Raw genomic sequence first — 14,475 nt, 5'->3', positions numbered from 1 at the left:
TTGAAACTGCTATGCATGTGTTACTGATGAATGTATTTGTCCAGCTTTTGTATGCAAATTATTTCTGATTGTATTTATGCAGATGTATGCTCCTGTTACTGTTACCACTTTACATGATTATTAAATAAAGTTTATCATTTCCATTAGTTAGCATCAACACTTTGTCAACCTAACATATTTGAACATCAAGTAGAAACCAAATTCATGCTCCTCCCTGTTTAGTTATATATATGATTTTAATCTACATAAAATGGGAATTTTGTTTTTTTCTGATATCTTTCATAAACGATTTTACATGTTCATTTTCCTGTGAAAGTGTGCTTGGAAATAATTTGAGTTAGCTTTGACCTTCTGATAATGAGATGTTTTGACACTTTGAATAGGAGCGATGCCAATTTATCTACCAAATTTTTAATAGTTATTACTTTTTAAATATTCTGTCAAGGGCACATCCCAGCTTTTGGAAACGAAGAAGGTTTAGTTCCCCATTATGTCAGTCAGTCACTGTAGCTCTACTGATAAACAGAAGGAAGGTACTGCACACATTCTAGCATTTCAAAATGAATGGCACCTTTTTGCAAAGGCCTGTGCAAAGCAATAGCCTGCATGGCAATGAATTCCTTGACCTCCTCCAGATACATCTGAACCCCTACTAGAATAGCATTTAATTACTGTCTGTACTATATTTATCTATTTGTCATTTACATTTCATTAGCATAAAGCATTTATGACTTTTCATATACAATATTACATGGGTATTTATAGACTCTGATTTGAAAATTAAAACAAATGCATCAACTAAACATCCCCACTTTCTGGGAGGATTTCATTAGATGCAAAATCAAATGCAGCTTGAAACACTAAAGATTGCAGACACTGGAAAGTGTAGCAGCAAACAATTTCCTGAAGTAACTCAGTGGACTAAGCAGCATCTATGGGTGGAAAGGAACCTTGGAGGTTTCAAGTCATGATTCAGGGTTTCAACCCAAAACAGTGACAATGCATTGGACGCTGTTGTCTTACGGGGAAATTTTAGATAGAATAAACTCTGATTCTAATGACCAACAAATAAAAAATAACATTAATGAAAAATAGATCTTGGGAAGCAAGAGAGAGAGAGGGCTTGACAGAGAGGTTTCCTTTTGGAAAAATTTTAAAAAACTAACAGTAGTTTAAACATTCACAATTGCCCCTTTAACAGGCAAGCTGTTCTTCTGAGGGTTCTGGGACTTCTTCAAAGTTCAGTGGAAGCACTGAATATTTTTTTTTAAAAAACTATATACCCCTGTTTTTAAGCACATAAGGGGTTGAAAAGTCACTGTTTAAATTGTGTCACGATCTAAATATTTTGTAAAACCAAGTTGCCTACTCCTCCACAGAGTTCTATTGTTAACTGATCCTAATTGTTTACTTAGTTTGTAAGTTAGTTTTCAATGAGAGAATTTAAAATCATGGTCTTCCTTTGTGACAACAGTATCCATAAGAAAGCAAGTTGAACAGTGAAAGTATTTATTTCTTGGGACTGGGAAAGGATGGTCAAATACAAGTGATAATTTCAGCAGTATATAAAGTATTGACTGTAGATATACAATGTACTTCATGCACAGGATAATACAGGTGCTGCTCACTCAGTGGCTATAGAGAAAAGGTGAAGGTATAGATCAAGGCTGGTATAAATGTCCAAGAACTCAAATTACTCAACCATCTCAGATTCAACAATTCAGTGTAATTACAGTAATGATAATTTTACCCACTTCCCAGAGAAAGTGTTTGGTGCTAGAAAGAACAGAATTAATCAATGTTCAGGAGATCACAGCTTCCTCTGTGAAACTGACAGTGGTGAGTAACACTGAATTTGTAAGGAAGGGAAAATAGATTCTCTTTTTATTGTTTTGGACTTTCAATAACTGTAACAGCCTTTCCAAAAATCTAGACAACAGAAAGTGTAGTGATCTTAACACTTTCTTACAAGGAATTGACTAAATTAGAACAGCCTCAGTTTAAATACTTTTAACTTGCTTGCTGTTAGCTCAGATTTCCATACAGTTAACACTCAGCTTTGGGTGTCTCTGACTCCTTTTTGCATCTAGTTCCTTCTCCTAAAGCTATGGCTTACATGGTTCCCAGCAAACCCATTACTAAAGCATGCATTGCCAGGTACAGGTCACGTGTCAATGTTTTATCTCCAACGTAACATGATGTTAAATATTTAGAATATCCACACTTTTATTTAATACAGAATAAATAATTTCTTGTAACACCCCTCCACCTCAAAAAAAAGTGAAATTTAAAGAGGATTTGCAACATTTTTGATGTGATAGTTATCTTAGTTCACTGCATAGTAGCCACTAATAAAGATAATGTAAGAAAATAAAAACAGAAGTAGGCCATTAACCTCTTCAGCCAGTCCTGCCATGCCATATTGTCATGGCTGGTCCGTCCCAGGCTTAAAACTCTCTTCTATGCCTCCTCAGTATCAAGTTTAATATCACCGGCATATGTCGTGAAATTTGTTGTTTTGTGGCAGCAGTACATTGCAATACAAATAATAAAACATATAAAAGAAAAGAAAATTTAATTAAATAAGTAATGCAAAAAGAGAGGGAAAAATACTAAAGTAGTGTTTATGGGTTCATTAGCCATTCAAAAATCCAATCGCAGATGATTTGTGGCAGTTTAGGCAACATTTATGGAAAGTGGAAAATAAGAATTTGATACTTCAGGTTGTGTTGAAAACCTTCTGTCAGAACTTCCACAGATGCTGCCTTCCCTGCTGGATGTCTCCAGCATTTTCTACTTTTAATCTGATCACCCTGTCTAAATATTCGATGCAAGTTAGCAAGCCCATTATTGAAAAATAATTCATTAAGTGTACGAAGTAAAGAGTAAGCAACCAATCACCCAAACTGTTGACAGAGATGGGGCCATCATTCCAATTCTTGAACCTGAATAACCAAGACTATTCCTGCATATCAGCATTGACACTGATTGTGTTCAATATTAGAACCGGTTTCTTGTATTACATCTTCAACAAAATTCCTGATTATTGAAAATATTTTTCCAGAGGAAGATATTACTTCAAAGAAAATCTTTATGCCAATTATCAAGTTGTGCCAAAGGTGGCACAGAGGTGTAGCGTAATGCACTACAGTTCAACTCCCGTCACTGTAAGGAGCTTGCACACTGCTTCCCACATCAATGTGGATTTCCTCTGAATGTGCCAGTTTCCTCCTATATTCCAAAGACATGCAGGTTAGTAAGTTGTGAGCATGTTATTTTGGCACCAGAAATATGGTGACATTTGCAAGCTCACCTCAGCACATCCTCAGACTGTTCATCATTGATGCAAAAGTTACATTTCTCTCTATGTTTTGATGTACATGTGACAAAGCTGATCTTTAAGTGCACAGTGCTTCTTGCACTTAAATGCCTATGGCACCAATGCATAACTATCCTTATGCTCAAGAGTGTTAGTTCAAAAGTGATATGTTGCATCATTTCACAAAAATCTTAGCATGTTAATTAGAGATTAATAGCTTTAATAGTTATATTTCATACAAGACCACAGAAACCTTCAAAATGATGGTGTGTATATATATTTCAAGTTAATTTTTTGTAGAAACCAGTTCCAATAAAACTAGTCACTTTCATCTGGCTCAATATATACCCCTTGCCCATCCTCTGGGTTTCCCCCCCTCCCCCTTTTCCTTCTCCCTGGGCCTCCTGTCCCATGATCCTCTCATATCCCTTTTGCCAATCACCTGTCCAGGTCTGGGCTCCATCCCTTCCCCTCCTGTCTTCTCCTATAATTTTGGATCTCCCCCTCCCCCTCCCACTTTCAAATCTCTTACTAGCTCTTCCTTCAGTTAGTCCTGACGAAGGGTCTCGGCCTGAAACGTCGACTGTACCTCTTCCTAGAGATGCTGCCTGGCCTGCTGTGTTCACCAGCAACTTTGATGTGTGTTGCTTGAATTTCCAGCATCTGCAGAATTCCTTGAGTTTACGCAAGGAGACAGTACACTGTTAAGGGCAAGATCCTTAACATTATTGCTGAGCAGAGATATCTTGGTGTCCGAGTTCAAAGTGGCTACGCAGTTCAATAGGGTGGTTAAGAAGGCTTATGAAATGCTTGCTTTTATTAGTTGAGGCTTTGAGTTCAAAAGTCAAGACGTTATGTTGCAAATTTGTTATCTGGTTTGGCCACATCTGGGGTATTCCATACAATTCTGGTTGCCCCACTATAGGAAGGATGTTGAGGCTTTGGAGAGGGTGCAGAAGTTGTTTACCAGGATGCAGTCTGGTTTAGAGAGCATGTGCTATCATGAAAAGCTGGACAATCTTGGGCTGTTTTCTCTGGAGTGGCGGAGGCTGAGGGAAAATCTGATAGAGGTTTATAAGATTGAGAGGCATAGATAGACAGAGTATCTTTTTCCCAGGGTAGAAATGTCTAACACCAGAGGGCATGCATTGAAGTTTAGAGGAGGTAAGTTCACAGAGGATGTATTTTACTCAAGAGTGGTGGATGCCGGGAATGCACGGCCTGGTATGGTGGTAGAGGCAAATACATTTAGAGGCTTTTTAGAGACGTTTCAATAGGCACTTGAATATGAGGAAGATGGAGGGATGTGGACATTGTGTAGATTGAAGGGATTGGTTGTTTTGGGTTTTTTGATTTAGCCCAACATTGTGGACCTTGGGGCCTATTTCTGTTCCCATTCTGTAACAACAGCTATATTTCACAAGGAGTTTAAGGAGACTTGGTGTATCACCAAAGACTCTTGCAAATTTCTATGACTGTGCTGTAGAGAACATTCTAACTGGTTGCTTTACTGTCTGGTATGGAGGGGTCATTGCACAGGATCAAAAAAAGCTGCAGAGATTTGTAAATTCAGCCAGTTCCATCATGGGCACTAGTCTCCTCAGCAACAAGAACATATTCAAAAGGTGGCATCCATCATTAAGGACCTCCATCATCCAAGACATGTCCTCTTCTGATTGCTATCATCAAAAAGGAGGTACAGGAGCTTGAAAACACACACACACAATGTTTCAGGAACAGCTTCTTCGCCTCTACCAGTAAATTTCTGAATGGACAATGAGCTCATGAACACTACCCCACTTTTCTTGGCTCTCATTTTGTACTAATTTTATTTTTATGTACATACTGTAATATAGGGTTTTCTATTATAATGTATTGCAATGTACTGCTGCTGCAAAGCAACACATTTCACAACGTATGATTTAAGTGATTAACTTAAGTTTAACTGATTAAAAGTTGCACAAGTGATTTGTGTTGTATTCTTCAGGCGAAAAACCAATGACACAACAGTTTCTAGGAAGCTTAAGCAATTACTACCAATTTGGAACAGGAAACTGAAAATCAAGATTAAACTACAGATCCTATTAATCTAAAACTACAATACAAATGCTAGAAATACTCAGGCCAAGCTGTATCAGTGAGAGAAGAAATAGTCAACGTTTCAAGTCAGAGATCCTGTCAGAACTACAAAAGAGACAAAAGAAGCTTGTTAAACTGTAGGGTGGGGAAGATGGATGTCTCTGAAGGGGTTAAAACTGGGTGACGATGGAGATCGTAAACAAAGATGGAGCTGTAAACAAAGTTATCATGTCAATGAATGAATGGGAACAGTTAAAGTGAGAACACTGATATAAGAAAACTTCAACAATGTCAGAGTTGTGAAATGCAGACCAGGAGGACAAGCCAAGCAATTAGTATTCCTGAAGAAGAAAATGTGTTGGTCACTAATTAATATGCCCTCAGTAGCTAATGTGCTCCTTTGCTGTAAAAGGTACTGGGTAGTTATTAGATCATAGTTTGTAAAACATATGTATGTTGAATATAGTTTAGCTATACCACAGCAATCCTGGTAAAACAGTGGAAAGACGATTTTTTTGTTTATATGGGCCAGAACTTGCTGTCCATGCTCACTGCTGACTTTATGGCAAGTATAGAGTTGCTTCTAAATTCACTATGTTTGATATCCAGTCTGGGACAATTTTCAGTGAGAAATCAACCAGAGAACAAGTTAACCTCTGAACGGAGAACTATGTAGACCCTCTACAACTGGCAAAACCTTGTCCCTAAAGTTATCAAGGACCTTGGATACTTGCAAATATCCCTGACATCTAGAGAATTTAATTTAAAAAATTGAGAATTCTTAGGAATTTAAAATGATTGTAAACCATTCACAATATTTAAGCAAACTTAAATGGAAATAAATTACCAGGTTTTCCACTCAGCCATTCCTTTCCATTCAAATTAAGAAACCTGCTGGAGAATTTGAGTAGTTTAGTCCTTGTTTGTGTGACGGCTGATGCAGTTAAGAAATTGCCAGCAAAACTCAACCAAACTTGGTGGGCACTGACAAGCAGGAATATGAGCATTCAGTTAGGATTCGCTGCCATTTCGAGGAGGTTTGGTCTGTTGTAAACCAGAAAATCCATTTATATGTTCCTAAGAGTGGTAACTTGCTAATGTATATCAAAAATATCAAATGAAATGTCTCAATCTGACACGTTGAATATGTTTCCCTCCATAGATGCTGCCTTACACCCTCCAGCAGCTCACATTTTTGCTCCAGATTCCAGCATTTGCAATCTCTTGTATCTCTGTTTATAATGTTCTTTTGATTGTTTTTAGAGGATCTTGAGAAGTATAACTCCTGAAGTTCAAGAAAATGAAACTCCTAATTCTGGTGTCCATCTGAACGCTATTTAAAAAAAACCATTGTTGGTGCTCTCTGCTTCTTGGACTGACTGCTCAGATCAGCAAATGGTATCACAAGATCAAAACCTGAACCCAAAGTAAAAGACAAATGCGTTCAGAGTGAGCTTCAAGCTGCAGCTTTAGTGATATCGGTATTTCCTTCAAAATATTGACTTTTTTTCTTCATATTTTAATGGTATACATTAAGTATTGATTATAAACATATTCACACACAAATGTAAACTTACTGATAAGTTAGATGAACATTCCAGTTTCTCTTTTATTGCCCATTGGGCATTATACTACACTTTTTATATATAAAGGAGGGATGACTATTAGTGACTGCAGACTGTTTCTATGTTCTATAATGTAATTTTGTGTATTTTAATTGGGAAAATAATATTTCTATTTATAGGAAACTACTTTTCATTAAAATGTAGCATTATTTTCATGACTAGTGTTCCAAAGCATGATTTCAAAATTAATTATAAATTTGCATCAAATGCAAGCTGGAATTTTGTTGGATTGTAATGTTTATTTTAAGTTATACCTTGCACATTTACTTGTATTTTTTTCATTTTTAATCTGTGCAGCCATGAAGCAGTTGTATTTGATGTATTACTTCACATGTGTTCTGGGTGCCTTATTTCTTAATTTAAATTTTATAAACAAGTAAGAAACATTCAGAGTCACTCAAAGATACATAACTGGAATAGATAGTAAACATTTGTTTTGATAAACTAAGTGGATTTTCTGTTTAAATGTTTTGCAAGAAGTGATTAATATAATTTTACAAGGCTTTCCAATGTATGTTTCAAGATAGATTTGGGTACTCCAGTACTTTCTCATCAAACAACATTAGTATTTTAATATGTAAATGTATCAAAGTTAAATGATATATAGCAATTTTATTGCTGGATGGCATATTAATCAAATTTTCTAGACACCCCAAACTGCTTTCCAAGCATTTTGGGCACAGCAAACTCCATCACACAACATGAGAATAACTAAACAGTTATTTTGCAGCCATCTGGTGCATATAATCATTAGTTCTTATAAATCTGAATGACCTATTTAAAAACAATTAAATCTGTTAACATTTTATATCGTATTTCCATTCATCCCAGAGATGGTGTAAATTTTGTTTTAAAATTTACAAATAAGCAAATAAAAGTATTAAGAGATCCATGCTGATTCCAATTATCTATGAAATGCTTTTGTCCTTAATCACTGTAAAAGACTGGTCAAAAACTTCATGATCGAACAAGGTTTCACATCATGTAGTGAGAAGTACAATTTTGCAATGGGCGTATTAGATGCTCTTTTGCAAAGAAGACAAATAGAGATTGAGAATGCAGTTACTACTTTGTGGTATTGTGTCTAAATGCTTTAAAGGGTAACATTAGTTATGTAATTGTGCTTAAAAATATTTTGCCTTTACCTCTAAAAGCAAAACAAAAACAGTGCAAAACTAGACTAATTAGCACAGGTGAAAACATCCCCTTAATATAAATGTTCTCTTTGGGGCTTGTTGCTATGCAGTCAAAATTTCAAGGCAGGATTGTTAGCATCAGACTGCACTGGTATATAAATTTGATTTGACATTACTCAGACGCAATGTGAATATTGTAAAAATTGGCTAGCTTATGAGATGTACATCTGAAACACTTCAACAATTATTGTGCAGCAAAATGCTCCATCTAGTGGCCTATAACTGCTTCACTGATTAACCTCAGCTACATAGTGGGCACAAACCTAACAGTATTTCCATGTTTGTAAGATTGACTGGTTTGTTTCTGGAACTGGTTATGTCAAGCCATTTTGTACATTTACAGTACTTGGTCAAGTCCGTAAGTTTATTGAAACTGCTATGCATGTGTTACTGATGAATGTATTTGTCCAGCTTTTGTATGCAAATTATTTCTAATTGTATTTATGCAGATGTATGCTCCTGTTACTGTTACCACTTTACATGATTATTAAATAAAGTTTATCATTTCCATTAGTTAGCATCAACACTTTGTCAACCTAACATATTTGAACATCAAGTAGAAACCAAATTCATGCTCCTCCCTGTTTAGTTATATATATGATTTTAATCTACATAAAATGGGAATTTTGTTTTTTTCTGATATCTTTCATAAACGATTTTACATGTTCATTTTCCTGTGAAAGTGTGCTTGGAAATAATTTGAGTTAGCTTTGACCTTCTGATAATGAGATGTTTTGACACTTTGAATAGGAGCGATGCCAATTTATCTACCAAATTTTTAATAGTTATTACTTTTTAAATATTCTGTCAAGGGCACATCCCAGCTTTTGGAAACGAAGAAGGTTTAGTTCCCCATTATGTCAGTCAGTCACTGTAGCTCTACTGATAAACAGAAGGAAGGTACTGCACACATTCTAGCATTTCAAAATGAATGGCACCTTTTTGCAAAGGCCTGTGCAAAGCAATAGCCTGCATGGCAATGAATTCCTTGACCTCCTCCAGATACATCTGAACCCCTACTAGAATAGCATTTAATTACTGTCTGTACTATATTTATCTATTTGTCATTTACATTTCATTAGCATAAAGCATTTATGACTTTTCATATACAATATTACATGGGTATTTATAGACTCTGATTTGAAAATTAAAACAAATGCATCAACTAAACATCCCCACTTTCTGGGAGGATTTCATTAGATGCAAAATCAAATGCAGCTTGAAACACTAAAGATTGCAGACACTGGAAAGTGTAGCAGCAAACAATTTCCTGAAGTAACTCAGTGGACTAAGCAGCATCTATGGGTGGAAAGGAACCTTGGAGGTTTCAAGTCATGATTCAGGGTTTCAACCCAAAACAGTGACAATGCATTGGACGCTGTTGTCTTACGGGGAAATTTTAGATAGAATAAACTCTGATTCTAATGACCAACAAATAAAAAATAACATTAATGAAAAATAGATCTTGGGAAGCAAGAGAGAGAGAGGGCTTGACAGAGAGGTTTCCTTTTGGTAAAATTTTAAAAAACTAACAGTAGTTTAAACATTCACAATTGCCCCTTTAACAGGCAAGCTGTTCTTCTGAGGGTTCTGGGACTTCTTCAAAGTTCAGTGGAAGCACTGAATATTTTTTTTTAAAAAACTATATACCCCTGTTTTTAAGCACATAAGGGGTTGAAAAGTCACTGTTTAAATTGTGTCACGATCTAAATATTTTGTAAAACCAAGTTGCCTACTCCTCCACAGAGTTCTATTGTTAACTGATCCTAATTGTTTACTTAGTTTGTAAGTTAGTTTTCAATGAGAGAATTTAAAATCATGGTCTTCCTTTGTGACAACAGTATCCATAAGAAAGCAAGTTGAACAGTGAAAGTATTTATTTCTTGGGACTGGGAAAGGATGGTCAAATACAAGTGATAATTTCAGCAGTATATAAAGTATTGACTGTAGATATACAATGTACTTCATGCACAGGATAATACAGGTGCTGCTCACTCAGTGGCTATAGAGAAAAGGTGAAGGCAAGATCAAGGCTGGTATAAATGTCCAAGAACTCAAATTACTCAACCATCTCAGATTCAACAATTCAGTGTAATTACAGTAATGATAATTTTACCCACTTCCCAGAGAAAGTGTTTGGTGCTAGAAAGAACAGAATTAATCAATGTTCAGGAGATCACAGCTTCCTCTGTGAAACTGACAGTGGTGAGTAACACTGAATTTGTAAGGAAGGGAAAATAGATTCTCTTTTTATTGTTTTGGACTTTCAATAACTGTAACAGCCTTTCCAAAAATCTAGACAACAGAAAGTGTAATGATCTTAACACTTTCTTACAAGGACTTGACTAAATTAGAACAGCCTCAGTTTAAATACTTTTAACTTGCTTGCTGTTAGCTCAGATTTCCATACAGTTAACACTCAGCTTTGGGTGTCTCTGACTCCTTTTTGCATCTAGTTCCTTCTCCTAAAGCTATGGCTTACATGGTTCCCAGCAAACCCATTACTAAAGCATGCATTGCCAGGTACAGGTCACGTGTCAATGTTTTATCTCCAACGTAACATGATGTTAAATATTTAGAATATCCACATTTTTATTTAATACAGAATAAATAATTTCTTGTAACACCCCTCCACCTCAAAAAAAACAAGTGAAATTTAAAGAGGATTTGCAACATTTTTGATGTGATAGTTATCTTAGTTCACTGCATAGTAGCCACTAATAAAGATAATGTAAGAAAATAAAAACAGAGGTAGGCCATTAACCTCTTCAGCCAGTCCTGCCATGCCATATTGTCATGGCTGGTCCGTCCCAGGCTTAAAACTCTCTTCTATGCCTCCTCAGTATCAAGTTTAATATCACCGGCATATGTCGTGAAATTTGTTGTTTTGTGGCAGCAGTACATTGCAATACAAATAATAAAACATATAAAAGAAAAGAAAATTTAATTAAATAAGTAATGCAAAAAGAGAGGGGAAAAATACTAAGGTAGTGTTTATGGGTTCATTAGCCATTCAAAAATCCAATTGCAGATGACTTGTGGCAGTTTAGGCAACATTTATGGAAAGTGGAAAACAAGAATTTGATACTTCAGGTTGTGTTGAAAACCTTCTGTCAGAACTTCCACAGATGCTGCCTTCCCTGCTGGATGTCTCCAGCATTTTCTACTTTTAATCTGATCACCCTGTCTAAATATTCGATGCAAGTTAGCAAGCCCATTATTGAAAAATAATTCATTAAGTGTACGAAGTAAAGAGTAAGCAACCAATCACCCAAACTGTTGACAGAGATGGGGCCATCATTCCAATTCTTGAACCTGAATAACCAAGACTATTCCTGCATATCAGCATTGACACTGATTGTGTTCAATATTAGAACCGGTTTCTTGTATTACATCTTCAACAAAATTCCTGATTATTGAAAATATTTTTCCAGAGGAAGATATTACTTCAAAGAAAATCTTTATGCCAATTATCAAGTTGTGCCAAAGGTGGCACAGAGGTGTAGCGTAATGCACTACAGTTCAACTCCCGTCACTGTAAGGAGCTTGCACACTGCTTCCCACATCAATGTGGATTTCCTCTGAATGTGCCAGTTTCCTCCTATATTCCAAAGACATGCAGGTTAGTAAGTTGTGAGCATGTTATTTTGGCACCAGAAATATGGTGACATTTGCAAGCTCACCTCAGCACATCCTCAGACTGTTCATCATTGATGCAAAAGTTACATTTCTCTCTATGTTTTGATGTACATGTGACAAAGCTGATCTTTAAGTGCACAGTGCTTCTTGCACTTAAATGCCTATGGCACCAATGCATAACTATCCTTATGCTCAAGAGTGTTAGTTCAAAAGTGATATGTTGCATCATTTCACAAAAATCTTAGCATGTTAATTAGAGATTAATAGTTTTAATAGTTATATTTCATACAAGATCACAGAAACCTTCAAAATGATGGTGTGTATATATATTTCAAGTTAATTTTTTGTGGAAACCAGTTCCAATAAAACTAGTCACTTTCATCTGGCTCAATATACGACTTTGTTGAGGCCCTATTCATCTGCCTTGCAAGATATCGCTCTTTTGCAGATGAGATAGTCTCTTGATTGCTGCGCTTGACAAATTTACTGAGTTTTTCAGGGTGTTCAGTCCCATTTGTTTCCTTTGCTGACTCATCTTTTGATTTTTGTTCACATAATATATTCAAATTTTTGTCCTCATCGTCTTTAATTTTGGATTCTACATTTCGTTGTTCATCCTTCTCTTCTAATCTGGATCTCTTGTTATTGTGTTTTCTGGATTTTTCTTTTTCTGAAGTATTACCAGAACTCTCTTCCTTAGTATCGCTACTTTCATATTTCTTATCAGTTCTTTCATACGGTTCTGTTCCCTTTTCCTGAACCTCTCTGTCCTGGTTTCTTTCTTCTTGCTCTTGATTTCTGTATTTTTCTTCCCTTCTTCTGTCATCTTTAGTCGTATATTTTTCTGTTTTGTTTCGCTCTCTTTCTTTGAACTTTACATCTCTCGCTTGTTCATCCTTATCTTTATGTCTTTCTCCATAATCTCGATATCGCTCATCTCTTCCACTGATGCAGTCTTTAGATTTCTCTTCCTTGATTCTTTTATGATCTTTGCTGTCCTTTCTTTCTTGATCCCTTTCTTTTCTTGGATCATTTCTTTCTTTGTACTTTTCCTTTGCACGTTTGTGTTCCTTGTGCCTTGATTTTTCCCCACTTCTGCTTTTTTCTCCACTTGAGTGGCTCCTACCTTTCTCACTTCTGCCCTCTCTGATTGAATGGCTCATATGTTGATGACGACTTTGTTCTTCCTCACTAGAAGATTCAACATGTCTTCTGTATTGACGGCTTCTTGCTTTTTCTTCGTTAGTGTCTGAGTTGTCGTCTTCATTTCTCATTTTGGAAAACAACTGTTTTTGATCACGATTAGCTTTAGTTTCATCACCACTGTCAATTTCAAAGTCACTGTCAGCATCTGGATCCTGGTTGGGTTTATCCTGTACTGAACCAGTGTGATTTTTACAGTCATCATCATCAGATTCTTTCTTCATCCTGAGGAGAAAATACAAAATGTCAACTTAATGTAGCAAAAAAAACAATAAAAATAGACGATTAGTTTACATTTCCAAATTTTTAAAGAGAATGTGCAATTACCAGGATTGTGTTGTAAATGTTCTATTTAATAAATGCTTTCTTTATTCTGATAGAATAATTACAAGAAATGTAATGAAATAATTCCTTCCTAATGTTCATTCCAAGTGCTACACCTGCCCTACATGTCCTCCCTCACTTTCATTTAGGGCTTCAAACAGTCCTTCCAGGTGAGGCAATACTTCAATTGCGAGTCTGTTGGACCATCTATTGTATCTGGTGCTCTAGTGTGGTATCAGTGAGATCCAACGCAGATTGGGCGATTGCTTTGTCCAGCACTTTCGTTCTGCCTGCCACAAAAGGCAGGATCTCCCAGTAGCTACTCATTTCAATAATCAACATGTCTCTCCATGGCCTCGTCTACTGTCACAATGAGACCAAACTCAATTTGGAGCAACACTTCATATTCCACCGGGATAGCCTTTACATCTGTTGCCATGAACATTAGTTTCTCTAACTTCCAGTATTTACTTCTCCTTCTCCCTTCTCTTTTTTTTCCCCCAATCCTCATTCTGGTTACCCTCTCTCCATTTCTCTTCCTCTCACTCCCCCCCCCCCACCTTTATTCTATGGTCCACTCTCCTATTAGATTCCTCCTCCTTCAGCCCTTTATCTCTTCCATGTATCACCACCTTACTTCATTACATTCCCCCCACCTTCCACCTCATCTGGTCATACCTATCATCGGCCAGCTTGTACTCCTTCCTTTCTTCCCCCCACCCCCACCAAACACTTACTTTTTCTGGCTTCTGCCTCCTCCTTTTCCACTCCTGATGAAGTGTCTTAGCCTGAAATGTCAACTCTTTATTCTCCTCCAAAGATGCTTCCTGATTTATTGAGTTCCTCCATCACTTTGTGTGCACTGCTCAAGATATCTAGCATCTGCAGAATCTCAAATACGAGAAAGTCTACAGATGCCGGAGATCCAAAGTAACACACAAAATGCTGGACGAACTCAGCAAGTCAGGCAGCTTCTATGGAAAAGAGTAAACAGTTGACATTTCAGGTCAAGAGCCTTCTCAGGACTCAAGAAGAGTCTCAACCCGAAAGTCGACCGTTTACTCTTTTCCATAGATGCTGCCAGCCTACT

The 14,475-nt window shown here is 36.5% G+C and overlaps 1 protein-coding gene across 1 annotated transcript in view; it reads right to left on the bottom strand.

Moving 5' to 3' along the window:
• Positions 1-3,835: 3,835 nt before the first annotated feature.
• The window catches only part of nsrp1 (nuclear speckle splicing regulatory protein 1), a 66,699-nt gene continuing 56,059 nt past the window's right edge, over positions 3,836-14,475 (bottom strand). Inside the window, exon 7 of the mRNA XM_063031287.1 lies at positions 3,836-13,286. Coding sequence (XP_062887357.1) covers positions 12,227-13,286 — 1,060 coding nt within the window. The 3' untranslated portion in view covers positions 3,836-12,226. The remainder of the gene's footprint in view (positions 13,287-14,475) is intronic.

The sequence above is a fragment of the Mobula hypostoma genome, chromosome 23 (assembly GCF_963921235.1).
Source record: "Mobula hypostoma chromosome 23, sMobHyp1.1, whole genome shotgun sequence".
Lineage (NCBI taxonomy): Eukaryota > Metazoa > Chordata > Chondrichthyes > Myliobatiformes > Myliobatidae > Mobula > Mobula hypostoma.
The sequence above is the reverse complement of the archived record's forward strand: the minus strand, read 5'-3'. Positions and strand labels throughout refer to the sequence as shown.